This window comes from Syngnathus scovelli, chromosome 1, assembly GCF_024217435.2.
Source record: "Syngnathus scovelli strain Florida chromosome 1, RoL_Ssco_1.2, whole genome shotgun sequence".
NCBI lineage: Eukaryota > Metazoa > Chordata > Actinopteri > Syngnathiformes > Syngnathidae > Syngnathus > Syngnathus scovelli.
The window spans coordinates 6,495,425-6,523,327 of NC_090847.1; the positions used below are offsets into that span (position 1 = coordinate 6,495,425).

Consider the following 27,903-nt stretch of genomic DNA (forward strand, 5'->3'; position numbering starts at 1 on the left):
TGCAAATCACTCAGTCACAGATACGTTCAGTTGGTGAACGGGAAATGCAATTCACAACTCGTTCGTCATTTTCTTCTTCGTTTTGTTTTACAGCGAGGTGGCACCAGCTTCAATGCGCACGACCGACACCTACTGGTTGAAGTCATATGAACTGAAAAAAGAACCAATCACTTTAGGAAGTCGTTCACGCTTGTTCACTGAAAATATTCGTTATTTTGAACGAATCGTTCACTCACGAGCCAATACTACCATCCATGTGCCCAACCGCTCGGCCATCAGTGCTTCGAAATAACTTGGTTCTATGGCGCCACATGTCATCAGCACTGCAAACTTTTGTGCCGGTACACCATGTGAAGTAAATGACGGGATTATTATTATTTTTTTACCTCATCTAATATGTATCAAGCATACGAGCTGGTGTTTTAGAACAGCCTAGACAAGTAAATAACAAAAAAGAAGAAAAAAACCTTGCTAAACTTCTAAAAAGTTACTGCCTTATTTTTTTCCTGTTGAGAAAAGCGCGCAATGCAATGCGTTTAGTGCTGCGGGGAGAAGTTTGACAAGCATTAGTACAATCATGCTTAGCAGATTTCGTAGGGGTGGGGAGTCGAACCCTAAATCTGAAGTGTCCGAGCGTAGCGACGGAGATACTCACCAAACGTGGCAAGCTGGACGATCACCCCACTTTCACTTCGAGTCGTTCTTATCCGTTCCGCGCGCGTTGGGAAAGTACAAAATAGTGTTGGCTCGTGAGTGAACGATTCGTTCAAAATAACAATTGTTTTTTCAGTGAACGAGAGTGAACGAATCACTTCCTAATGTGATTCGTTCTTTTTTTTTTTTTTTTTTTTTTTTTACTTCAAAGTCAAAGTCAAAAGTCAAAGTCTGCTTTAATGTCAATTTCTTCACATGCCAAGACATACAAAGAGATTGAAATTACGTTTCCCACCATCCCACGGTGACAAGACAGTACACAATATACATACAAGTAAACAACACAAAAAGTAAAAACAAGAAGGCACAAACAATGAATAAATAAGAGCGATGAATAAATAATAAACAAATAACATAATAAATAAGAGGAGCAAAAACGGAGCAAGTGTGCATACAGCAGACAGTCAGAATATAGCGCAAAAGTACAGGACGTTACGCAGGAGGGGGGAGAGAGTTCAGGATCCTAACAGCCTGGAGTATGAAGCTGTTGGTGAGTCTGGTGGTGTGGGAGCGCAGGCTCCTGTACCTCTTCCCAGAGGGCAGAAGATCAAACAAAGAGTGAGCGGGGTGACTCACATCACACACAATCGTGGTCGCCTTGCGGGCGAGATGGGAGGTGTAACTGTCCATCAGGGACATCAACCAGTAGGTGTCGGTAATGCGCATTGAAGCTGGTGCCATCTCACCGTAGAACAAAACGAAGAAGAAAATGACGTTACATCCCGTTCACGAACAAGTCGTGAATTGCATTTCCCGTTCACCAACTGAACGGATCTGTGAGTGACCGAGTCAGTGAGTGATTTGCATTTCCAGTTCATCGCAAGAACGGATCAGTGAGGGAACGAATCCTGACTTTCCCGTTCGCGAATGAGTTAATGGGTGAACTGCCTTCCCGTGCACCAACGGATCAGTCAGTGAACGTGTTGCGTCTCCTGGGGTGAACTATGTAAGCCAGAATGTAGATTTACGATTTGCCAAGGAAAGAAAGAACCACTCACTGAAACACCACTTCTTTTATGCACGTTTTCTCCAAGATAACGGCTAACTTTATTGCATGAAGGGATGCGCCGTTATGCAACAACGGGGAGATTATGCTTCTCTTTGGGTAATCTTGATTTTATCACACTTATAGTATTTAAATAACGTGTATGCATATATATGCCTAAATATTGTTATCCAATATATCTACTGCAGTTTGCAGGGTCCTGTCGTTCTACTGGGTGACTTCAATCCTCACGTGGGCACTACTGGTTTGAAATTTACTTTTATTATTAATATTATTATTATTTTAATTATTCCCCTCCATGACTCTTCACCTTATCGTGGTGGAGGGGTTTGCGTGCCCCTATGATCCTAGGAGCCATGTTGTCGGGGGCTTCATGCCCCTGGTAGGGTCACCCATGGCAAACGGGTCCTAGGTGAGGGGCCAGACAAAGCACGGCTCACAGAAGCCCCTTATGATGAGCAAAATAAATGGACTTCATTTTCCCTTGCCCGGACGCGGGTCACCGGGGCCCCCCTCTGGAGCCAGGCCTGGAGGCGGGGCTCGAAGGCGAGCGTCTGGTGGCCGGGCCTTCGCACATGGGGCCCGGCCGGGCACAGCCCGAAAAGGAAACGTGGGTCCCCCTTCCCATGGGCTCACCACCTGTGGGAGGGGCTAAAGGGGTCGGGTGCAGTGTGAGCTGGGCGGCGGCCAAAGGCAGGGACCTTGGCGGTCTGATCCCCGGCTGCAGAAGCTGGCTCTTGGGACATGGAATGTCACCTCTCTGGCTGGAAAGGAGCCCGAGCTGGTGTGCGAGGCAGAAAAATTCCGACTAGATATAGTCGGACTAGCCTCCACGCACAGCTTGGGTTCCGGTACAAGCCCTCTCGAGAGGGGCTGGACTCTCTTCCACTCTGGAGTTGCCCACGGTGAGAGGCTTCGAGCAGGTGTGGGTATACTTATTGCCCCCCGGCTGGGCGCCTGCACATTGGGGTTCACCCCGGTGAACGAGAGGGTAGCCTCCCTCCGCCTTCGGGTGGGGGGATGGGTCCTGACTGTTGTTTGTGTCTATGCACTAAACGGCAACTCAGAGTACCCACCCTTCTTGGAGTCCCTGGAGGAAGTGCTGGAGAGCGCTCCTTCTGGGGACTCCATCGTTCTACTGGGTGACTTCAATCCTCACGTGGGCAATGACAGTGAGACCTGGAAGGGCGTGATTGGATAGAACGGCACCCCCGATCTGAACCCGAGCGGTGTTCTATTATTGGACTTCTGTGCTCGACACGGATTTTCAATAATGAACACCATGTTCAAACATAAGGGTGTCCATGTGTGCACTTGGCACCAGGACACCCTAGGCCGCAGTTCGATGATCGACTTTGTAGTCGTGTCATCGGATTTGCGGCCGCATGTTTGGGACACTCGGGTGAAGGGAGGGGCGGAGCTGTCAACTGATCACCACCTGGTGGTGGGTTGGCTCCGATGGTGGGGGAAGATGCCGGTCCGACCTGGCAGACCCAAACGCTCTGTGAGGGTCTGGAACGTCTGGCAGAATCTCCTGTCAGGAAGAGCTTCAACTCCCACCTCAGGCAGAGTTTTTCCCACGTCCCGGGGGAGGCGGGGGACATTGAGTCTGAGTGGACCATGTTCCGCGCCTCCATTGTTGAGGCAGCCGACCGAAGCTGTGGCCGTAAGGTCGTTGGTGCCTGTCGTGGCGGCAATCCCCGAACCCGCTGGTGGACACCGGCGGTAAGGGATGCCGTCAAGCTGAAGAAGGAGTCCTATCGGGCCGTTTTGGCCTGCGGGACTCCGGAGGCAGCTGACAGGTACCGGATGGCCATGCGGAAAGCGGCTTCGGCGGTTGCTGAGGCAAAAACCCGGGCGTGGGAGGAGTTTGGTGAGGCCATGGAGAATGACTTTTGGACGGCTTCGAGGAAATTCTGGTCCACCATCTCAGGAGGGGGAAGCAGTGCAACGTCAACACTGTTTACAGTGGGGATGGCGTGCTGCTGACCTCAACTCAGGACGTCGTGAGTCGGTGGGGAGAAAACTTCGAAGACCTCTTCAATTCCACCTACACGCCTTCCATTGAGGAAGCAGGGCCTGGAGACTCTGAGGCGGATTCTCCAATCTCTGGGGTCAAAGTCACTGAGGTAGTTAAAAAACTCCTCGGTGGCAAGGCCCCGGGGGTGGATGAGATCCGCCCGGAGTTCTTAAAGGCTCTGGATGTTGTGGGGCTGTCATGGCTGACACGCCTCTACAACATTGCGTGGACATCGGGGACAGTGCCTCTGGATTGGCAGACTGGGGTGGTGGTTCCCCTCTTTAAGAAGGGGGACCGGAGGGTGTGTTCCAATTACAGGGGAATCACACTCCTCAGCCTCCCCGGTAAGGTCTATTCAGGGGTGCTGGAGAGGAGGGTCCGTTGGGAAGTCGAACCTCGGATTCAGGAGGAGCAGTGTGGCTTTCGTCCTGGCCGTGGAACAGTGGACCAGCTCTACACCCTCGGCAGGATCCTCGAGGGTGCATGGGAGTTCGCCCAACCAGTCCATATGTGTTTTGTGGACTTGGAGAAGGCGTTCGACCGTGTCCCTCGGGAGGTTCTGCGGAGGGTGCTTCGGGAGTACGGGGTGCCGAGCCAACTGATAAGGGCGGTTCGGTCCCTGTATCACCGATGCCAGAGTCTGGTCCGCATTTCCGGCAGTAAGTTGGATTCGTTCCCAGTGAGGATTGGACTCCACCAAGGCTGCCCTTTGTCACCGATTCTGTTCATAATTTTTATGGACAGAATTTCTAGGCGCAGCCGAGGCGTTGAGGGGGTCCGGTTTGGGGACCTCAGCATCGCGTCTCTGCTTTTTGCAGATGACGTGGTGCTGTTGGCTTCTTCAGGCCGTGATCTCCAGCTCTCGCTGGAACGGTTCGCAGCCGAGTGTGAAGCGGTCGGGATGACGGTCAGCACCTCCAAATCCGAGTCCATGGTCCTCGATCGGAAAAGGGGATGAGATCCTGCCCCAAGTGGAGGAGTTCAAGTATCTTGGAGTCTTGTTCACGAGTGAGGGGAGGATGAAGCGCGAGATCGACAGGCGGATCGGTGCAGCGTCGGCAGTAATGCGGACCCTGTACAGGTCCGTTGTGGTTAAGAGAGAGCTGAGCCAAAAGGCAAAGCTCTCAATTTACCGGTCGATTTACGCTCCTACCCTCACCTATGGTCACGAGCTATGGGTCGTGACCGAAAGAACGAGATCCCGGATACAAGCGGCCGAAATGAGTTTTCTCCGCAGGATGTCCGGGCTCTCCCTTAGAGATAGGGTGAGAAGCTCGGTCATCCAGGAGAGACTCGGAGTAGAGTCGCTACTCCTCCACGTTGAGAGGAGCCAGATGAGGTGGCTCGGGCATCTTATAGAATGCCTCCTGGACGCCTCCCTGGGGAGGTGTTCCGGGCATGTCCCACCACTAGGAGACACCAGGGATGACCCAGGACGCGCTGGAGAGACTATGTCTCTCAGCTGGCCTGGGAACGCCTTGGGATCCCCCGGGATGAGCTGGATGAAGTGGCTGGGGAGAGGGAAGTCTGGGAGTCCCTCCTAAAGCTGCTGCCCCTGCGACCCGACCCCAGATATGCGGAAGAAGATGGATGGATGGATTAATTATTTTAATAAACATTTATGTTAAAACTTGTCTGGTGTTTTATTCCTTGTATTTATATTCGCTAATCAAAACAAAAATCAGACATTTGGTTAACTGCTTTATATGACAATATGTATATATATGTGGTTTACGTTGTTATATCAGTTGGCATAACGGGTTTTTTATAAACCTTTTATTCAAACACATAATAACACCATCAACTACAATCCAACAAATACAAAACTAAAACAAACAACGCTGTCTGTCTCTCACTCGTGAATCTTTGCGAACGAACCTGAAAATGGCGGTGTCCGAATTACGTCACAGACCAAACAGCCAATCAGAAAGTGGGGGTGAGAGCGGGTGTGGCACTTTTCACTTTCCGTGAAGCTTTGACCATGATTTTTTCATTTTCAGGTTCATTCGCAAAGCTTCACAAGTGAGTGACAGACAGCGTTGCTGCTATGCCAGCCGACACACGTTATGCCGACATTGATGTTTTAATTTTATATTTGTTGGATTGTAGTTGATGGTGTTATTATACCGAATGTGTTTGAATAAAAGGTTGATAAAAAACCCGTTATGCCGACATTGTTATTTTGGGGGACACCAACTCATATAACAACGTAAAACACATATATATACGTACATATTGTCATATAAAGCAGTTAACCAAATGTCTGATTTTTATGTTTTGACTGGCAAATATAAATACAAGGAATAAAACACCAGATAAGTTTTAACATAAATGTTTATTAATAAAAGTAAAATTTCAAACCAGCACCTAATGTGAAATTGCAGTAGATATATTGGATAACAATATTTAGGCATATATATGCATACACGTTATTTAAAAACTACTATAAGTGTTATAAAATTAAGATTACCCAAAGAGAAGCATAATCTCCCCGTTGTTGCATAACGGCGCATCCCTTCATGCAATAAAGTTAGCCGTTATCTTGGAGAAAACGTGCATAAAAGAACCAGTGAGCGGTTCTTTCTTTCCTTGGCAAATCGTAAATCTACATTCTGACTTACATAGTTCACCCCAGGAGACGCAACACGTTCACTGACTGATCCGTTGGTGCACGGGAAGGCAGTTCACCCATTAACTCGTTCGCGAACGGGAAAGTCAGGATTCGTTCCCTCACTGATCCGTTCTCGCGATGAACTGGAAATGCAAATCATTCTCTCACTGACTCGTTCACTCACAGATCCGTTCAGTTGGTGAACGGGAAATGCAATTCACGACTCGTTCGTGAACGGGCAGTTACGTCTTTTTCTTCTTCGTTTTGTTTTACGGCGAGGTGGCACCAGCTTCAATGCGCATTACTGACACCTACTGGTTGAAGTCATATGAACTGAATAAAGAACGAATCACTTTAGGAAGTGATACGTTCACTCTCGTTCGCTGAAAAAGTCGTTCTTATGAACGAATTGTTCACTCACGAGCCAACACTAAGGGCTTCCTCTTTGGGGACTTTCGCTACCTCCACACAGGAACAACATTACATTACACCTCCTTTATGTGTCTAACTACTTTACCGCCAACATGATAAGACTCAATCATATCAGCAGTCCATTACATATTGTAAGGGGGAGTCATCGCTCAGGGAATACATTCTCTTTGGCTGATGATTATATTACGACGGATTTAGTGAGGCCTTGCTGCAATGTCCCCAGTTTTCTGTTGACTGCATTGAATCAGTCACGTCAAGCAATTTTTTTTTTTTTTTAAATGATAGTACTGCACTCATTTAGGAGTACAATGACTTGTCCCTACAGTGTGCTGCTTTTGTGCACTTGATACTCCTTTTTTGTTTCTTTATTCAAGCAGTTACCACCCTGGAATCCAATCTTTAGACCTGTGGGGCACATTAGATAGTACCTTATAAATTTTTTTATGAGCTAAAACTCCAAATTAGTGAATAACCTCCAGAGGTCCCAAACATACAATTGTAAAAAGCAAAATAGTGCTTTTGTTTGTTATGCTAATGTTAGCGATAATCGTTGTATTACGAATGTCATTTATTTACTACAACTTCATCTTTGTCCCTCTTTGCCAGTGGTGTATAGTGACAGACAGAACAATTAAATGTTGTTCCACTAGATGGCAGAAAGTACATACAGCAATTAACCTGTGCATATGAACTTTTTTGGAGGGGGGAGGTGTGTGTCATTTTAGTTGGTGATGTGATTTGGTGGTGTGCCCTGGGATGTTTTTCCAACATAAATATGTGCCTTGGCTCAATCAATGTCGGTAAACACTGCTTTATAGTGAAACGCTTTTGCAGTTTCTCTGTTGACATTAGCTGACAGAAAATTCAACAAATTGCATTATAAAAATAAGAGACACCTTTAGGAAACGTTTAAAATGCATGCTTATTTCCCCCCTGATTACACGTTGCTTGCTTTATTCTGGCTCTAATTTAAGGCGTTATGTGTCTTTGTGTGCAATCTCATTCTCATCAAAATGCCCTTTCTTGCTCTGTTGGTTGTTGATTTCTTGCCCCAGTCTTTGAGGTATGGAACGGCTGTCAACATCGAACTAGCAAATGGATGCAGGCCTCACACCATGGCACACAAAGTCCTTTGAAGCTGTTTGAACCAAAAATTCATGCAGCTCTGTCCAGGTGGGTAATTGGCAAAGTTCCACCCCTCCCCTCTCCCTTCATTGACCAGCAGATTAACCTACGTACTGGTGCTAAGTGGCGCTGGTTTCCATTAATGACTGTCCACAATGAAGTGATGATGCTCTCCTAAATATTGCCCCACAACAAACGCTGAACGAATATGATAGCCTTTGGCAGAAAATCTAATCCAGAGTGACTGCACGTGTGCTCTGATATGATGTAATTGCTACTGACACACAAACAAAAGAAAATGCAATTATTTTCCCTGCTAGCCCAATTGCTGAGGAGCGGTGTTGGATTCTTGGTGGGGTTAATTATTTTGAATCTGTAGTTTGGGTTGAAGATTGCATTTGGCCATACTCGAGCCGGTCACTTTTTTTTGACAATTTGTCTACTGACGTGGAAGAAAATTGAATGTAAATCCTCAGTATGGGTTCTTTTTTATTCAGTTTAACCCAACAGCTTTAAGAGTACATATATATATGTATATTGTGGACACCTTCGTAGTTACAGTGTCCATTGACCACTATCAACACAAATGAGTTTGCCTTACTTATGAACTTCCAAATATGTGTTTCCTTTTCTTTGTACGTTATCAATAGAAGGACTGAAAAACAAGTTCATTGTCATTCTTTATGTCTATCCTAACGTATCCCAGTTGACTTTGGGCCTTTTTTGTGTGGTTCCCACTTATCAAATCCTGGCTGTCCACAGCGATTCAAAGGGGAATCTAGCTGGGCTCAGTAGACCTGTAGTGTGGCCAAATACGAGCGCTGTGCTTGTTGAGCTTGTATACGCTGCTTGCATCTTAAGCAGTTGTTGTTTTCTCCGACTGTTTACGCGTTCCCTGTGACATTTTTAACACCCATATGACATGTTTGGATGTAGATGATGTCAGATTCTTCAGATAATCATCGTTGCACTACCAGGTAAAATAAGACGTTCACCCTCCATCACGTCTTTGAGGTGGAAAGCAGATATTTATCATTCTCGCAGCACAGACTTGAAACGCAAAACATTCAAAGTGAGGCATCTTGAAAGCTGCTGTCAATCAAGTTCTAAAACACTAGACAGCTCGGTGGGGGCCGGTTCTCTGATCCACACTCATCTGATTTTGATGCACTGCTATGGTCGTAATAGTTATCACCGGTGCCTGGTTTGTATTTGGGAGAATGCATTTAATGACACCCCAGTGTTTGGTGGGAGGCACTGATGGCTGCTAGCTAACCATTATAACAACAATAGCTGCATCAGCGTTGCCATTGTGGATGTTGTGGCGTGGTCGATAGTGCCCAGTGAGGCTATTGAGGCTAAAGAGCTTCTTGGCTCACGCACAGACTTTGAGACTCGTATATGTAGATTTGAGGCGCTGATCTGAGGAGATGGGTTGAAGACAAAATCTCATCATTAACTTCCCTCACTATGACTATTATACTTGCGGAACTAGATTTACATTGCTGACTCTCTACGGTTCAGCCTGGAGCAGATTTATTATAGTTTTTGAAATAGCTAAAATTTTTAATTTAAAAACAAAAAAATCGATTTCTTTGACGAGATAAAATCAAAATAAGTGCTTTTAAAAACTACAACGGAATTACATTTCAAATTTATCCAACTATCAATAATTATAGCGAAAAATGTCTTACATTATCAGCTTTGTCAATTCATTCCAGACATGAGCATTCAAGTTTATTTTCAACGTATTTTTTTTGGTACGTATTACTGTACGGAATTGCAAATTTACTAGACTACTCTATACTTAGTGACCTTTTGATTCAAATGAATAAAAACTAAAAACCTGAAAATTTGATTTAGAAAAATAAATGTCAACATGAAATAACTACCTATAGTGAAAAATCCCAAGCTATTATAACCCTAGTCTGAATGCAATTTGTAGGGCTTCCACTGACATTGGTACCATTTATGGCTCACTACCAACACAGAAGGACCTCAAGGGCAGAGGAAAACACTGCAGTCAAATCATCTGTTGACAAACAACGGGATTAGGAAAGACACATGCCAAGGAGTGCAAGAAAACATGCTAAATGTCCACCATTGCTGTCTGTGGTTTACCATGTCACATTCCTTTTCTTTGCTACATTGTTATCATGGTATGATGTCACCGTATTTACAAGGATGACTAAAATATCTCCATCCCACTTACACTCCATGATAAAAAAAAAAACAGATTAGTAATGCTACAGCTCACAGTCGCTCGCTGAATGTTGCTGTACGGTACAGTAGGCTGACTTATAGTTGGAAACATGGCTATTGATTTTTCTGTGATAACAGAAAACCGCAAGGTCCTTTGTGGGTCACATGACCTGTTAAAGAATGCATTTATTCTCTTTGCTCTCCTGGAGGAAAACTGCTTCTCGATCCATCTGCTGCTCAATGGTGTTGAAATCCCCAGTGTTGTATCCATCCGCAAATATTCCTGAGTCATAAACAGGTTTGGATCTGGAAAGTATTAGAGCCAGTCAAAATCGCTCACTCCTTTTCTTCCACGTGCACTGTCTGGAAGGCCCGCAACCAGAATGTTCAGCTGTGAGAAGTATGTGCAACCCCGCCAAAAGGAAAGTCTGTGTGTTTCACTTTTCTCAACTTCGAGTCATGCAATTACTGCGAGCAAACTCCTCTTCAACGGCTGCATAACATCATAAATATATTTCTATTTTGTGTAAGGTTCTGAAGGAATGAGGTCGAAATACAAAAAGTCCTGCCTCGCTACAAAAACAGATATGCTCAAACCTCATTGAATAAAGTACATAAGCAGACAAGTATATTCACATATTAAATAAATAAAAGAAACATTTGAAGCATATAATTATACCTACACACCAAATCAATAAAGAAGACATAACTAGACATTTTTGATAAGTGGTAATGAGAAAGGTTTTTATAACTTTATGATCTGATATATATATTTCTGAGGACTTTGAAATAACAAATGACTTTTGATATATTGCCTAAATAGCTTAATGACCCTTAAGGAACTGTGGAATGCATGCCTGATGTTTTTTCTCTGAATCATGGACACGGCCAGAGTCGTCTTGACCGTTCAGTACTTGATTGTATCTTATGTTTTGACTAATGCTAGACGCCAGTTTTTGATTACTACTGAACGCTCTGCACAGAGGGAAATAGTTTGCCTAACAAAGAAAAGATACGGTTGAATGCGATACGACAGTGTATGTCCAAGATTGGAGAAGAATGTTCACAGGAAGGTCACGTGGAGATAAAACCAGTGGGTGCCAGAAGGAGCCACCCGAGAACTCGGCCAAAGATGATCGCCAAGGCCGAGAGACGGGATGGAAGACAACAGCCCCCTCCACACACACACACACACACCAACAGCCCCCCACCAACACACCGAATCGCCCATAACCAGCACCACTCCCATGGAAGCAGACTCTCCTTCGAACTTGCCCCACCCCGAAGACTCATCGCCCATCAATCCCAGCCCACAATGTGCTACTGAATATAAAACTGATCTAACAACCTTGGACTTTGCCTTTTCTGAATGGAGACTGTCCGCTCTTGAAGGGCCCAGCGCTGTATTGTACTTTCCTGAAAACAGAGCTTTTTGAACAAGAATTGTGATTGAACTCAACCAATCTGTCTAAGTCTAATTTCTGCTTCAGTGTCTTTGCATTTTCCTAAATCTGAAGAAATCAAACGAGCACGCAGTGAGTAAATTGGAGAACAGGTGATTGGCAAAGGCTTTTGCCGTGAGGCGCAGATAACGCGCTCCCTAAATTGTGGACAGAATCCAACAGTTCACATGAGGTGATTACCAATGCACGGGGATTCACTACCACACAGTAATGAGACGCCACAAGAAGTTGATGTTCATGGCATTTCTTCTGATTTGACTCTTGACGGACCTGGTGTATTTCAGAGATTCACAATTGCCATGACCTCATACGCTAGCCTTGTTCCCTAGCAGCAAGAGGAGCTTAAGCGTGGAGGCGGCAAAGCATACCTGCGCAGCTCAAAATGTCATTTATTACCAGTAATGATCTCAACACAGTCATTGCCCAAGAAGAACCTTTTTTCATGCTTATATTTTCCTCTCTGGATAGTACATTTGATAGGAATAGTGTGTCAAATTCAGCAGCGCTCACATGCATTCAGCATTCATCTCATTTGTTATGTTGACACCCTTTGACGGGAGGGCTGGAGTCCATTTCGACTGAGATTGGAATAAGACAAATGAAGTCATTATTAACTGATGCATGTAGTGATGTAGAGGAGCAGCAGTATCAGAAATGTTCAAACAGGAAGTGGTACCTTTTACTGCCAACCAGGGTAAGAATAGTTTCAGATTTATTTCGGCATTTTAAATTTCTCAAAGTATACGGCTGCAATGTCGAGAATATAAGGGACCTATTTTACACTGATGATTATAATTTCAGTTTTTAATCCATTGCTATAAATAGCCTGAAGCGCTTTGTTACGGCTACAGCTGTTGTGAAAGTGCTATATAAAGAACAATATATTTATTGTATTGTGTTGTAATAAGCACTATAAGTGAAGGGAGGGAATCCTCAGCAAGTATTTCAAAGGAAAAAACATTGAAGCCTGAACCAAAGTTGCGTAATAGCCCCTTTCCTGTATGCCTGATTATGTTTGCTTTTCCTACGAGCCTTTCCTCTCATTTCTTTCCATTTACAGTAGAAGTCAAGTTTTCCTCCTCCATGTGTCTGGCTCCTCCTCCCCCTCTCTCAGCTGTATAAGAGAACTACAATCAGCTCCAGTCAGCCTAGAAACGCCTTGATCCCAGCACTCTGCTCTTTATTTCGTCCCTAGATTGGCGCCACTATGTCCTCAGGAGTGACTTCAGGTGAGTCCAGCGTCTATATGAGCCATTAGTTTTCAAGTGGTGCACTGATGGGGATCAGATAGCCATTTAAGAAATTCTCAGAGAAGCTATATTTGATGTTTTTAAAACTTATTTCTTGCCCAGTCACATCATATTTAAACTGTCTACACTTTCACGTTTTGCCTATCTCGCGTTTGGTTTGATCACGGCTGTAATGTTTTATATTTTCACATTTTCCACTTTCATTTTTATGTGTGCACCACAGTCACGTGTCATTCAACAAATGCTGATTTTTTTTTTTTCAAACTTAAGCACATATATTTAGATTCTAAATGGATTTGTCAATGTCTTACCATCCTGTTTTTTCCTTTCAAAGTAAATAAGAACCGTGTTTATCCTGCAATGTTTGGTAGAAATTGCACAAAATGACATCTTTTACCACAGCCCATGGCTCACATTCTAACTTTGTTTCACATTTTATTATCAATACCACAATGTTAACAGTTTGAGTGTTTTTACACCACTGAGATGTTTTTCATGCCTTAAAGGCTATTTATTCGCCCACCTCCACTCCATCCTAACTACCAGTATAGGCTTAAGCGTTTATTTCATTCGAATCTCATGAAATTCACAAGACATTTTTCTATACGACCCCCAAAACACTATAGGCAATCTTTTCAAAACAACCCTGCATGCTAATGCTTATAAAAAATATAAAAATAGTTGCGATGAAGTAACTTCATAAAGTGGTGTCATATTTTCCACACAGACTTTGAGCTGGACTTGCAAGATCTGCTGCAAGAGTTCCAAGATGTGGTGAAGGAGCTGCAGGCCCCCCCTCAAAGTAACCTACATGCATACCAGCACATGTTGACGGAGGCCAAGAGCCGCACGGCACCAGGGGACGATAGCGGGGTCGAAGACTCTGATTACAGTAAGAAAACTGAGCAACCTCCAAAACCCAATATTAATAAGTGTGGGACAAATAATCCTCCACGTTTTTAATTTGCATTGAATGAATGGTACCAAAGGCCAACATCCATATACACCTTGAATATTAATGCCTTTCTGCAGGCATAATAGTCTTTGTGATTCTTTTCTTGTGGTTATGGAAAAACAGACGTTATAGGACAAAAGAAACAATCGTGCTTTTGCTCCCTTGTGTGATGCATCATTGAATGTGTTTTGACCTCTAATGTTTAAAGAGAGAGGCCTGTGACAATAAAAACGAAACCTTCACAGTCATTGGATGAATAAGCATTGATTTTGCAGCTTGCAGCATTTCTCGACCGAAAGGAATTAAAGTTTTAGAAAACAATAGTGTTTGCGGGACCAATGTGATCTCTGTGTGTTTAATTAACGGCGTAATGTTGGCATAAAATAATCAACAATGACTGCGATGCATTTGTGTAGTGAAGTGGGAACCCCCAGGGGGAGTACTAAATGTTCCCTCTTTAGATGTTGTAAATATTGACATATTGAAGGAATGTAGTGGATTTTGTAAATTTTGAATGAACGCAATATTTTGGTATAACAAAATGCAATCACGTGTCATTTGTAGTATTTTAAAGCTAAACTAAATGTAATTGTAAATACATAAAGAAACTTTGTAGTCTGCATATGCCAGGGGTGCGACCATTCCATTTGGCGGAGGCTCCAGATAAAGGTGCCAACGCATGAAATTATTTGTTCCTTTTCAGCCAGTAGCCATTGAGGGGACCTAAAAATATTTTCCTTTAGCTTTGGCACAAATTTTGCACTTTACAGCATATGGTCAATTTATAAATGTGATTAAGACGGGTATTTAAATGACGACTGTATTGAACATTTATTCAATGTCATATTATGAAAAACAGATACAATGACATAAAAGTAATACAAAATATTGTATGTTTGTACCTAATGTTGTGGCCAAATGAGTGCGTGATCCTAAAATTGTGTCTCCTGCAGGCAGTGAAACATCTTTGGGCAACAGTTTGAACACCAGTGAGGAGGAGCTGCACACAGCAGGCTTAACGCTGCTACCGAAAGGTACTGAAGGCGTCCTTCAGCGTATGCATATCGCTGTTCCGATCACTGTTGATCTTGCTGTGACCACTAAAGCTCTGTTGTGTTTTTTTTTTTACACAACAGCTTCTGTCTGTGGCTGCCGTGTCTCCTGCAGGGCTTTTTGTGTCATGTCACAGCGCTTCATCTTGTATCGGTCCAAATGCAGTTGTAGTGGGTCGCATACGCATACACAGCGAGGACGGTTACATATCAATGGGAATAAACAAGGGTGACCTGCAGGGGCCGCTTACTCTATTCCACGTCAGAAAGTTATGCAGAGAGATCCCTGTGGGAGGTTGCGAGCTGTCAAGTTTTTGGGCCCAACTTTAACTCTGTTTGTAGACAAAAACTGGAATATTTTCCTTGTCTAAAAGCAGTTCATCAGATATTCTCTTACTTCACAGCAGTTGTTCCAATGGAAATACCAAAGAAATGAGCCGTGCTTCAAAATCTTTCCATTGCTCTTTGTTTTTTTTTTTCTTTCTAATTCCTTTTCTCTATGTCCTCTTTTTGCAGCCAAGCTGGGAGACACAAGGGAGCTGGAGAGCTTCATTGATGTGTTGGACCGGGAACTTGCTGGTGCGTAGTTAAGGAGATTAGAGCTTCTATCACTCAATCTTTTATTTTCTTATTTTTCACTGACACACTTACACACCATAGTAGGTAGTAGTGTACATATAAAGTCATATATATAGTGTCCCATCCTCCTTCTTGGCATCACCTCTCGTAGGTCTGATTTGCTAACATACGTGTAACAGGCGGTAAATTGTATGTTCACACTAACAGATTGCAACATAATTGGCAAAAGGTGTAAAAGTGGTGGGGACAGAGGACAAAGTTCATGAATATGCTTTGAATCATATCAATCAATCAATCATAACGACACTATCATCACAAAATAATTCATATTACAAATAAGTTATTATACCCTTTTAACTTCAAAAGATGCCCCTTTCCTCATCTGCCCTGAGCTTCATTCTCATCTCTTTTCTATCACAGAGATGTGAAAATCCCCGTCGAGGGGGAGAGAAAACAGGCTGCAGGGAGGCAACACGGCCGACTGCCGCCGAGCAGATGGACGGACGGATCTACAGCAAAGCTAATCGGAGGGGGCCAGCCCTGCCCTTGCTGCTTTAGGGGAAAAGGTTAAGATCAGAATTAAAAGGGTGTTTCATCGTTAAAAAGAAAAAGCACAAGACCCCCTGACAATGTTGCGTCTTTGTCCAGAAGACGATGAGCCTGCAGTGTCATTTCCAAGATGTGTGACATATTCCCAAATCTCGATGAAACCTCCATCTGTCCGACTTAAGAAGCCTGCCTCCAGTCCTCTGAATATGCTGATGCCTCATTTGAAATTCCCAACTGTACTAAACCAGGAATTCGCTCCGATTCCTCTGGCATCCTTTTTTTTTTTGGAAGGAGGCTTTGTGTAGCAAAACTATGCAGCACTTTAGTTTAACTTTAAGTCTCTGCTGTGTAATATCAAAATGTCATTTATATTCTGTTGTTTCACTGTACAGTTCTTGTTATTGCTTTGTTTTGTATCAAATGTCATGAAGGTGAATGCATGTAGTGGATAAATAAAAGACCATTTGCTTGCATTCTTTGCCTTTTTATGCCCTTTATGTTGATGGAAACCAAATCCAAAGTAGGTTCATAAGAGACAGGGTGACATTTGCTGGCCACATTTTACTTTCAACACAAAGATTTCAAACGTATACTTGACAAGAAACAACGTGGCTTCACCTTTGGTGCCGCGTGACGTTTCCGGCGTGTATTATAACAGAGCTGATGTCTGATGTCTGCTCAAGCATTCTTCATTGTGTACACTGTAACTTTGCTTCCTGTATGCGTGCTCTGATCATACTTTGTGTTTCACTTCTGCCAACACATGAGGAAAAACACAAATTTAGCTCAGACACGCAGCCAAGACAGCTTGAAGGGGAAGTGCGTCAAAGGCACCACAGAACAACAATGCATGTTTTAACTTTGTTCCGAAACTGATGTAGGTTGCGACCGCCGCGCCAACTCTGGAGACAGAATGTTCTTATGAGATTGTAAGGTTTGGTTAAAAAAATAAATAAAATAAAAAATAATAATCGGTAATGAGAAAGGTTTGGAGTTGAAACCCCTTTTTTTATCCACAGAGAATTAAACCAAAGTCAAAGTCAAAGTCTGCTTTATTGTCAATTTCTTCACATGCCAAGACACACAAAGAGATCGAAATTACGTTCCCACTATCCCACGGTGACAAGACAGTCCACAATGTACATACAAGTAAACAACACAAGAAAAATAAAACAAGAAGGCACAATCAATGAATAAATAAGAGTGATGAATAAATAATAAATAAACAAATGACACAATAAATAAGTACAGGACGCTACGCAGAAGGGGGAAGAGAGTTCAGGATCCTAACAGCCTGGAGAATGAAGCTGTTGGTGAGTCTGGCGGTGCGGGAGCGCAGAAGATCAAACAAAGAGTGAATATTGTCAATAAAGTTACAAATATTTAGCTATAGAACTGTAAAATAATAAATTTCTTTAACCCTCATATTAACTTTAATTTAAACATAAACCTGTCATGAAGTGAATGGAGCTGGGCGACAAAATGCAGCTTGGACCAGGGTTTATTGAAGGGAAAAGGTAACTAACTAAAACTAACAGAACCGACAAACTGACATAACAAACCGACCGACAGACTGGCTAACCGAAACAGAACTGGCAAAGACAGGAACCAAAAGAAACAAGAAACAAGAAACAAGAATGACATCAAATGGGAAGACATCAACGATCCGAAAAGGGGAGTGAGGGGCAGACAGGACTTAAATACAAGACAGGTTACAAGAGGCAGGTGACTGGTTACATTGATTGAGGTAACACAGGAGGGGAGGGGTGACGCGAACATAGTAACATACATAACAAAGCAACCGGGGACGAGTCGGGACAAAATCAATTCAGTCTGACACAAGGCCTAATAGTCCAATTTTCACCATCATAAAACTTTTATCAAATGTACGAGCAATGTTTTAGATAAAGTATTAAGTGTAGAAGAAGCATACTAATTTGAACATCCTTTAAACCAGGGGGGTCACCAAGTCCGGTCTTCCTGGGCACCTATCCACCGTGTTTTTGATGTGTCCCTTGTTCTGAATTAACTCAAATTAACTAATTGTACTTTAGCCAAAATTACATTAAAGTCCAAAAAATCTTCATCACCGTTGTATGTATGTAGCACATTAACTACACCATACTGTCAAGCCTGGAAGACAGCGACGTGTACATCGATGCGTTAACTTAGGTAAAGGTTTTTCATTTTAGCTTCAAATAACTTTCCTAAACCCTCACGATCCCTTGCCGTACTCTGACCAATGGCAAAACCCACGGTGTTTCTTTTGGACTAATTTCAAATCCATCTGCTTGTGTTGTACCAGCTGCTAGCAAGCCCTAAGCCCTAATGTGTTTGTTTTCATCTCCAGTTTGCCATTGAAGTTTGTGTTTTGGCCTGACCTGTTCTAACTTGAATGCAAAAAGTCAGATTCTGTGTTTTGCTCACCACCGATTGGCGCATATCCATAAAACTTAACTAAATGAAACAACACCAAAGTTTTTAACACAAGAGATGAAACAATAGAAAATCCTCTGACTAAGGATCCTTCACTTAGTCACAGTGACAGAATTTTTTTTTGCTTCTCAAAGTTCAAATGAGAGCTGTCTGCTAAAGGCCGTCACGCACACCATAGGCTGACTGACAGATTTGCTTGTGTGGAACTACTTGTTGACATGGCGCCAGTGGCCAGTGGAAGGAGGGCTGCTTATTTAAGATACTCTCCCTCACTGTTTGTCTTATTAACAGCCATTCGCTTCACAGACTTTGCCTCCTCTCTGAACTCTGTCTCAATATTGTACCGACACTGAGACAGAAGCCAGAGCTGATTGGTAAAAGGGATGAAGATGTAGTCATGGAGAAAAAAATAAATAAAAAATTTGTCTTGATAATGTCTTTCTTCCTGTTCTTCTTAAATAGCACTAAAGTAGCTAAACGGTCACACTTCTTTAAGCAGTGTTTCTGTGCTTAGTTGAAACTTATCTTTTAACAGCATGGCGAGGATTCTGCCTGTATGTTACCTCACCAACAAATGTAACACGGTCTCTTAGAGGGTTGGCGCTGCCCAGCAATTCATTGCGATTAAAAAAAAAAAAAACTCTTCTAAATGCTTCAAATACTTGGAAAGAACACCATCAAGGGACCTGTTACAGTCTAAACATATGTATATGAAAGAAATAATGATGGTGTGAAGAAATAAAGTTTCATTCATTCATTCATTCATTCATTCATTCATTAGGCCCAAAATGACACGTGATAGTGGAACATAATTCCATGCATTAAATAAATAAATAACCTAAAATATGATAAACCTATTGACAATAATAGGACCAGTGATATAAATGCAGCACATACAATAAAGCATATCCAGCTACATAAAAGTCTTGAGTGTTCCTAATGACATGTCCAGTGAATCGAGTCAATTCTCAGCTGTTAACTATGCAGCATGAGCCTTTACTCTTGAGTCTTGACTCTGAGTCTGATGTAACATCTCATCTTGCGGAATGGCAACACTGATTGTTTATCTGCTGATTATAATGTGTCTAGAATTTGATTGGCAGACCCTGAGTAGAAGAGGTCACCGCGTCAGCCACTCATCTTGTTTAGAGACTGCCTCGAGTAAATGATGAAGGAACTGAGTTCATCAGTGGATAAATGAAAATGAATTGATGCTATGATGAGACCGGAGACTACGGCTCCAGACACTGAATGGTCCTGAGAGATGAAGGTATAATTCGTGTATCACGGTTTAGCCCTCACTCCCTTCACCTGTGGACTCAGCCATCTTGGTAATTAATGTCACACGGACTTAAAATCTGCACGTACGTTGATGGTTAGTTGGGAGCACGTTAGCAATCTAATGAAGATGTAATTGGGTACAGCAGAGAGGAGACACTTATTATCAGACGAGGAGTAAATGAAGTCGAGATATGGCCTGAGCTGTGGGTCTATTGTGTCCGCACAGCACACACACAAGTACACACACATTGATTTTCACTGGTGCCTGAGAGGACTTACACACCCAAAATAGCAAGAGGGAGTTGAAACACTAAAATGTGCATAATTTACCATGGCATCAAAATGTTCTCAATGAGCTTTTTATAGACTATTGTGACACAACAGCAAACACGCTGCTCTGACCCACAGCAGAACAAATGGCTGATCCAAGTTGCAAATTGTCTGACTGTAGCCTCTGTATCCACAACAAATAAGACTGGTGGTTGGAAGACTTGTTATGAAATCAAGAGACACATAACCACGATGTTCCCGTCTAATGAATGCTCTTGCTTTGTGACCGCATGATCTTTTCTCTGAATGTTGCTAAAGCCATCAGTTAGGGCATAGAGTATCTCATCTTTCATGGCATGAGATAACATTTCAACATGGGGAAATGGAATCGATTGTTCCATCTGCTCCTTTGTCAAACTCAAATGACAAAACACATGGTGGTAATTGGTGCTGCAAAATAGCAGGAATTTTCCTCAATTGGAAACTTCCCATGGGAAAATAAAGTAGGATCATTCATTTCAGGTTAGTCGAAAATTTAAATGCCATGCATCATTAACGTGTAATCTCCTGTTCAGGGTCGTGGGTTTATGGACTAGTTCTGGCTCAGAGGCGGGTGGGGGCAACTCCGGTTCTTGAGGGGAACATTCCTGATCATTTGAATCGGTGTGGTGGAGGCAGGTGATTTGGAAGAGGGAGATATCCAAAATACCAATCCTCGATGACAACAGTTGATCATCCCTGGTCTAAAGGATCATTTCACCATTTGTGAGTGGGAACTGAACATCTGACTATTGTCCAACCTGTACAAAAGTCAGATGAGTGAAAGACAACAGCACCAGCGACTTTCAAATAACCCAATATTCAAAGACATATCGTTTATTAACATTATATAATATTGAGGATCTCACGGTCGAATGGTTGGTCAGCTGCTAAGGTGGTGCGATAGAAACTTTCACCTACTTCAGATGTTTGTAGCCGCTGTCACATACATAAATGCAAAATCCCCCTATGGCCCGTCGTTTCCTGTTTTGCTCTCACACTGTCCAGACTTCATTGTATGCAACAGGAAAGCAGCGTACTCCTTGAAAAATGTGAGTCACGCAGCTTTCCGTGCACTCCGACTGTGCCATTACGTCACTGCTAAGTGAGTGGGGATTTCACTCTACTCTTCCTTTTTTCAACCAGACCATTTACTTGAAATCACTAATGAAGAATGAATGATAACATCTTTTTAACATCTTGACTGTGAGTGGTCTATTTGCCATGAAAAACGTTTTGATGTAAATAATCCTCATTTATTTTATTTTAAGCTGTTTTTAGCATACAAACATTTCACAGTCAGAACATGATTGAATTTCAATGAAATGTCTTGAATGTTTGAGGTCTAAGTTCTTCACTGTAAACCTTTATCATTAAGATAATATCACTCCCATCATCGTTTTTGGATCAAGTCTGTGTGATGTGAAAAACTGTTAACTGAATAATAATGATGATAACGGAAGACACATCGGTGTCCAATGAGCAAACTGCCTGTCATCTAAGATGGGAAGGAGGCATTAGTGGGCTGCCATCTGATGGTGAACTCCAGCTGATGCAGCTTGAAAGAAAAGAGGCAGGCCTCGGGAGGCCATGAACGACCAGCCACGAAGCAACTAGATCATGTTTTGAAATATGAACACTGTTAGAGACAACAACAAATAACCACAAGTCTGCGAAGCTTGCTGTGAAACTTCCCTTCAGAGCAGAAACAACCGCCAGGAGGAATGAGATGTCACACGCTGTAGAGGTTTTACTGTACACCGTACAGGACAGATAAGAGTGCAAGGGGATAAAACACACTTGTTTCCTACTTTGTTATTTGCCTCTTGCATTCCCTGGGAGCATACAGGCTTTAGTCTCAGCAGCCTCCACTATCTCCAGACCATACATCTGAAAGATCATTATGTAGGCGGCAGGCAGTTTTAAGCCAAGTTGGGCCCGTTTAAATAGATAGACTATAGACTGCCACTGTTCTTTAGCTCTTCCATATAAAAAGCAACCTTATCGTTGGTGCTTTTAATGACCAGGACTTGATTTAAAATGTTCACCTGCGGGTCAGAAGAAAAAGCCCAAGTTAAAGTATAAACCAAGATGCTTTTACCAAATTAGTTTTAGAGTGCATGGGATGAGGCCTTTTCCTCTGTATCACACAAGCCAATTATCATTTAAAGAAAAAAAAAAAGACAACGTAAAACACCACTGGGTGTTAGAGTGTATACATTCATAATGATTACAGTGCAGTTTTGTTCCTGCCATGCCTTGCTGTTCTTGTTTAACTTTGTGGTGCAGTTTCCAAGAAAATAGTACAGAGATGACAATATTCCACATCTTATTGCTAATTGGTGTATGAATGCGTAATCTCATCAAATTCTGTCTGACAGGTGACCTTGCAACATGTGATGTGACCAGAAAAGAAGCTGAGCATGCTGCCACTTTTGTTTGTTGTGAAAATGCAACCTTAAACCTTGTTAGACTTGCTAATTGGGTGATAACGTTTTACTTGGTATGTCCATTATAATGAAACCTGGAATTAATTAACAGTATTTCAATGCAGTTCTCGTTTCAGTTTTCTGTTTCTAGTATGTGTTCATACAGCTTTTTTTTTTTCTTTATTAATATGAAAGCCTGCGCTACTACTTGCCTGTGCCGAAGCAAATCTAGCAGCATGAATTATTTGTGTGTGTTGAAAACAAGATCAAACTTGCGAGGTTCAAAAAGGGGAGGACTTTTTTTTTAGAAGAATCAGCCTTGAAAATAGAAGAGGTATTCATTAAATCCACAGAAAATTTATAAGCATGTTTCTACAGTGTCATTATTGCAGATTTTTACATCAATCAAAAAAAGAAATACAGGAAGTCAAAGGAGGCAGCACAACTGAAAATTTGTATCATTGCCAACACCCTTGGCCATAACTGTATTTCTCTGTAACTCCCTTATATAGGAAAAACTGATCTTGAAACAGAGAGGGAAAGCGCATACACGCACGCAGGCACGCACGCACAAACGCGCGCACGCACGCACACACACACACACACACACGCACACGCACACGCACACACACACACTTGGACTATCCCTGCGGGGAGCATGCTGTAATTTGGCACATTTACTGACCATTTCCAAGACTGACTTTGTCTTCGGCAGCATGAAAGCCCACCAGGGTCTTTTTTCAACTGAGCCTTGACTGATGTCCCACTCAGTCAAGTGCAAAGAAATCTCCACTGTAGAAGTGGCCTATTTTTCTGACTACGGTGGTTCTTGCCATAGCAAGTTTGAAATAATTTCACTGGGCTTTCTGATGACCCGATTCCCCTCTTGTTGCAGTTCATCTTCATTGGTCCAACAGATATAATGATAAGTAGCCTCTTCAAAAGCACACGCATCCTCCCAAAAAGTGTCCACAGAGTCGACCGGGTCCATCGAGCCAATCGTCGGTGACATCTGCTCTGCTGCTGCAGCATATGGGACAAGTAATGGCAAAAACATGTTGCCCTCCCATGGCATTTGCTTCCCTTTGATAGTTCACTTGAAGCTTCACCACTCAATTTTAGCCCACTGCCCGTGTGTGTGTGTGTGTGTGTGGAGAAGGGGGGGGGGGGGGGGGGGACCTCCCAGTTATGCAGACAGATCAGAAGCGGGGCGGCATAATTTGAAAAAATAACTCGGATGGTTATAGCCATCTACCATAAGATCCATGTATTTGTACACTACAATTCCAATGATTTAGTCTTTAAAATACACTGTGAATAATATTTTTAGATATAACTGAAGTGTAGCTTTTAATTCTTAAGAGATTTCACAAAAATATCAGTCATAGGGTTGCAGTATGGCTCTTCAGTACTTGCAAGCGTGCTAACTCAAGTTTCTTTATAAACTAGAATCAATTTTCTCAGGGTAATGTAAACATCCTGTAGAAAAACATGTGGGGTTACCAGACAATGGTTATTTCTTTGTCTCTCAAGTGCAGGAGAAGTTCCTGGATCCAACTTGAAAAACAGTAATGTATCAATAATGTACCAAAGGGTTTTATCATATTTTGAAATGGGCTCCAGATTTCGTCGTATTTACAGTGATGTTACTTTGCCCAAATACTTGACAGGCCCTTGAAGGAAGGTACTCTCAGTAAAATAATGTAATTCCTAACAAATAAAACAAACAAACAAACAACACTTTGGAACCTACTGGTAAATTTTGTCACTCCACAAAACGAAAGAAAAACAGGTCTGTAATGATCAACCTAATTCATTCAATTTCAAATGCAGATTTAATTTGGCCTGCCACACCCCCAGTGGCTGCCAGTAGTAACTGCACCCTTGGTACCATGCCCATTGACTTGAATGGGGATTGCTTACCGCTGGTAGCATGCCCATTGACTTGTGTATTTTTTTGCAAGACAAAGTAATTTACCATGTGCAATCTGTATTGGATTTGAGATGCAGCTGGCAAACTGTGACATCATTAAAGCATTACTGTTAATAATGTTTCAGCAGGTAGACTCCATCTGTGTATTTTTCCCTCTTTGCTTATTGAAGGTGTGACCCATATAAGGCAGGATAAGAATAAACAAGATGACTCATAGAGATCAACCCATAAGCATCTCCCCTCACCTAACCCTTCTGTCTTTCTACTCCGAGCAGGATTTGTGATGATCTGACCAGATTGGGATTTTCGCTCCGCTGCCCTCCAATTACAAAGTCAAGATTTTAATAGAATAATGTTGAAGTACCAAAAAAGACTGAACTTTCAAGCGGTCAGATTGTTTTCTTGTTCTTTTTAGACACTTAATTTGCGCTTTGCTATGACGCTTAATGAAAATTGGCGGTTTTAACGTCAGAGTCAATAACTTCAGTTTTCTTGCTGAATAATGACAAATTAAAAGATGCAATGTGAGGACGCGCATCAATCGCCTAATCGCTGTAGCACTACTTTGCATGAATTACAGTAAAATGTAGTTATGCACACAGGCCTCAAGCTATTAGCCCGTTTCTCAAAGGTTGCAGCAGCGAGGCAGGGAGAAAGAGATGGGAAGAGAGGATGAGGGAGGTACAGCGAGAATGTCCCGAGGCTGAGCCTTGCTCTTGCTGTGAGAATATTTCTCCTTATACTCATTCAAGTGGAAATTATAGCAAGTCCTAAAAAATGAGACAATCCAAATGACAAAAGTGTGAAACTCTATTCCTTTTTTTGTTTTGTTTTTTTTACAGTTTTAATTTGGTACATGGCACAATCAGCATGTATGCATCTGGTATACAGAAATAAATATTAAATATTTCATACATAAATATACATATAGAGCTCTTACAAAGACACCTTGAAGTGTTGTTGACGAGGGATGTTCATCCTGGAATTATTTGTGTTGGTGCTTTTATGTTTCTTTTTGTAAATGGGAATGATATCTCCATAGAAGCCCTATACATATATGTATGTATGCCCATATTTATATATATATATTGAAAGAAATACAAGTGTGCACTGATGAAGGTTCTCTCAGTGCAAACAGGCCACTGTCTGCTGTTGTTGAAGAGGAAGTCTTACAAAGTCCACACGCCAGTTAGTTCAGTTGTTTCTTTAAGCTATATTTTTTCTCTTATATGTAAAATAATAGATTTATTTTATCATCTTTAAGCAAAATTAGACATATAGAACTTTGAAAAATGAAAAAAAACAAAGTGCTATTTCGCGTAGACGGACTCCAAGAGACGCAGCAGAAACACGACTGGTGGTCAACGCAAATCAACATGGAAAACGTATTCCGCCTTGACTCCCCTCCCCACCTCCCCCCACAAAAAACACACTGTACTACTCCAAATAATAATAATTAAAAAAAATAGTCGACACTCACGTGATCACTCACTCACCTTACATGTTCCTAGCAGAACACTCTTAGTACACTGCACACGAGCAGCATGTGTAGATGCACACTTGGTTGAGATCAGATCAGATCAGATCAGATCAGATCAGATCAGATCAGATCAGATCAGATCAGATCAGATCAGATAGCTTAACGGGTCCATTGGCTGAAAAAGATGCACTTTCTTAACAAAAACAATCACAGTAACAAAGCATTTGTCTCCAAGCCAGAGCTGTCCTTGGCAAACCCTTTGACGCAAATTAATTTTAAGAAGATGAAACCATTCATATTGTGCTGCAAACAGGAGCATAAACCAACAAAAAAAAAAAGATGCCCGAATTGGGATTTAAAATCTCTACATCTGCAAATTCACTAATTTCTCATCCTGGTGTCAGTCTTTCTGCCGTACTCCTCTTGTTATAGTCTCTTGGAACAGAAATTGTGACAAAAAACAAAACAAAGAACAAGCTTTGTAAGGCATTGAAATCAAAAGAAAGATGCAATTAAAAGCATGATGCGAATGTCGACATAGAGGCCATTGTTCTTCATGTGTCTACCCCAGGAGGAAGGAGGACCGGAAAATTAAAAAGCACTTTTGTTTGTTTTTGTTATGAATTCAAGAAAAAAAAAACCCATCAGCAGCTATTTTCTTAGTCCGCTTAAAAGGCTTTTGAAATGATGATTTTTTTTTTTTTTTTTTAGAAAAAAAAAGGACACAACACAAAAAAGAGCCGCTCCCCTGATGAAGATTAGGGAAGCAGTTTGATTTTGGCAGCTCTGCACAACTTGACATCCATAGAGAGCTCCGAAGCGACTCTGCTCGTAGTAAAAGTCTCGTTAAATCTCTTCACGTTTTAATCTGCCCTACCCCCACTATCGCTGCGGTATTTATAAAACACAATCCTCCTCTCCGTTTTGTTGAATCCTTTGCACCTCCTCCATCAGCACCGCCGCCTGTCGCCACCCTCGTCCGGCCTCCTTAAAGCTATACGCGCGTGGTGGAGTGGGAATGCGGCAGCCCGGTGGAGTTGAATCCCGTCGTGAAGGTGTTGTAAGGGTGCAAGTTGGGCATGCCCACCAGGGAGTTGGGGATCATGGTAATGGTGTTGGGCGTCATGAGGGGAATGTCGTCGGGAGAGCGCCGCAGGGTGAGCGTGTAGTCGGGCAGCGAGGCCAAGCGCAGCGCCCCCTCGTTGCTGTTGCCTGCCTCGCACTCGTGGTGCGTCTGGTTCATCTGCAGAGACATGATCTCCTCTTCGGGTGCGTGGTGCCCGATGTCGTTGGAGGTTGTTTGGCGCTGCGGGCTAGGCTGGCCGTGTCCAGACTCCTGCCGCCGCTTGTCCTTGCGGTAGTAGAGGGCGGCGAAGGCCAGCACGTTGAGGAAGAGCAGCGAGGCCCCCACCGCGATGGTGACGCTGAGCTCTGTGGAGTAATCCCGAGGGTTCTCCACCACTAGAGGTCCGGACTCTTTGTCGTTGCTCCAGGAGTCTTTGTCTTCGCTGTTATAGGCCGGCGACATGGGGGGCCGCTTGGTGTTGAAAGGCCAGGTGGTCTTCCCATTGGGCCGCTTGGTGGACAGGGTGTTCTGCGTGGTGTCCGGTGGGGGCACTTTGGTGGTGGTGGAGGTGTAGTGGAACATGTCGTGGAGATTGTACAGATGGGGCACCAGGTGCTTCCAGAAGGCCACTTTGGTGGCTCGGTAGTGGTCGCGCACCCGAGGCTTGAGGCCGATGTGAAGGTACAACTGGTCCTGGGGGTTGTACTTGGACCACGCCACTTCCTCGAAACGGTTGGCCTTTGTATGGATGAACTTTGTGTCCTGGGGAACCGGTTTGTTGGGATCTCTGCGGAGAAGACATGCAAAATGTGTTGAGTGTTTAGACATCAGTTTATTGACCTTCGTTGCACCTCTTTCAGTACCGATCACAGCAGAAAAGGGAAGGAATCGTTCTCCTTTTTGGGAACAATTCTGCTTTCTATTTGATCATTACATTCATAGCCTATAAATGTATTTTAGAAAAATATTGAGACATTACTTCTGTGGTAACGTAGCACACAATGATAGACA

General features: G+C 42.9%; 2 protein-coding genes across 6 annotated transcripts in view; one reads left to right on the forward strand and one right to left on the reverse strand.

Moving 5' to 3' along the window:
• Window positions 1-12,643: 12,643 nt before the first annotated feature.
• Window positions 12,644-16,431, forward strand: si:dkey-27i16.2 (regulator of cell cycle RGCC-like). Of its 4 annotated transcripts, none has more exons than XR_007488394.1 (6): window positions 12,644-12,802; window positions 13,551-13,715; window positions 14,732-14,812; window positions 14,915-15,409; window positions 15,830-15,975; window positions 16,058-16,431. XR_007488394.1 is itself a non-coding variant. In XM_049753822.1 (5 exons), the coding sequence occupies exons 1-5, from the start codon at window positions 12,781-12,783 to the stop codon at window positions 15,835-15,837; spliced, it is 339 nt and encodes a 112-aa protein (XP_049609779.1). In that variant the 5' UTR covers window positions 12,644-12,780; the 3' UTR covers window positions 15,838-16,431. The 4 variants fall into 4 exon arrangements, 1 of the variants encoding a protein (XP_049609779.1); XR_007488396.1 differs by having other exon boundaries at window positions 15,347-15,409; XR_007488393.1 differs by having other exon boundaries at window positions 15,830-16,431.
• LOC125988492 (neuroligin-3) overlaps window positions 16,194-27,903 on the reverse strand; it is a 219,284-nt gene continuing 207,574 nt past the window's right edge. For both annotated transcript variants that reach the window (XM_049753785.2, XM_049753793.2), the window contains one exon: window positions 16,194-27,679. In XM_049753785.2, coding sequence (XP_049609742.1) covers window positions 26,821-27,679 — 859 coding nt within the window. In that variant the 3' untranslated portion in view covers window positions 16,194-26,820. The remainder of the gene's footprint in view (window positions 27,680-27,903) is intronic.

Excerpts from the sequence above, each read along its gene's own strand:
- si:dkey-27i16.2 (XM_049753822.1), top strand. The coding sequence starts at position 12,781 with ATGTCCTCAGGAGTGACTTCAG. Across the intron at positions 12,803-13,550 it reads GTCCTCAGGAGTGACTTCAG|ACTTTGAGCTGGACTTGCAA; the intron begins GTGAGTCCAGCG and ends TTTTCCACACAG. Across the intron at positions 13,716-14,731 it reads GGTCGAAGACTCTGATTACA|GCAGTGAAACATCTTTGGGC; the intron begins GTAAGAAAACTG and ends TGTCTCCTGCAG.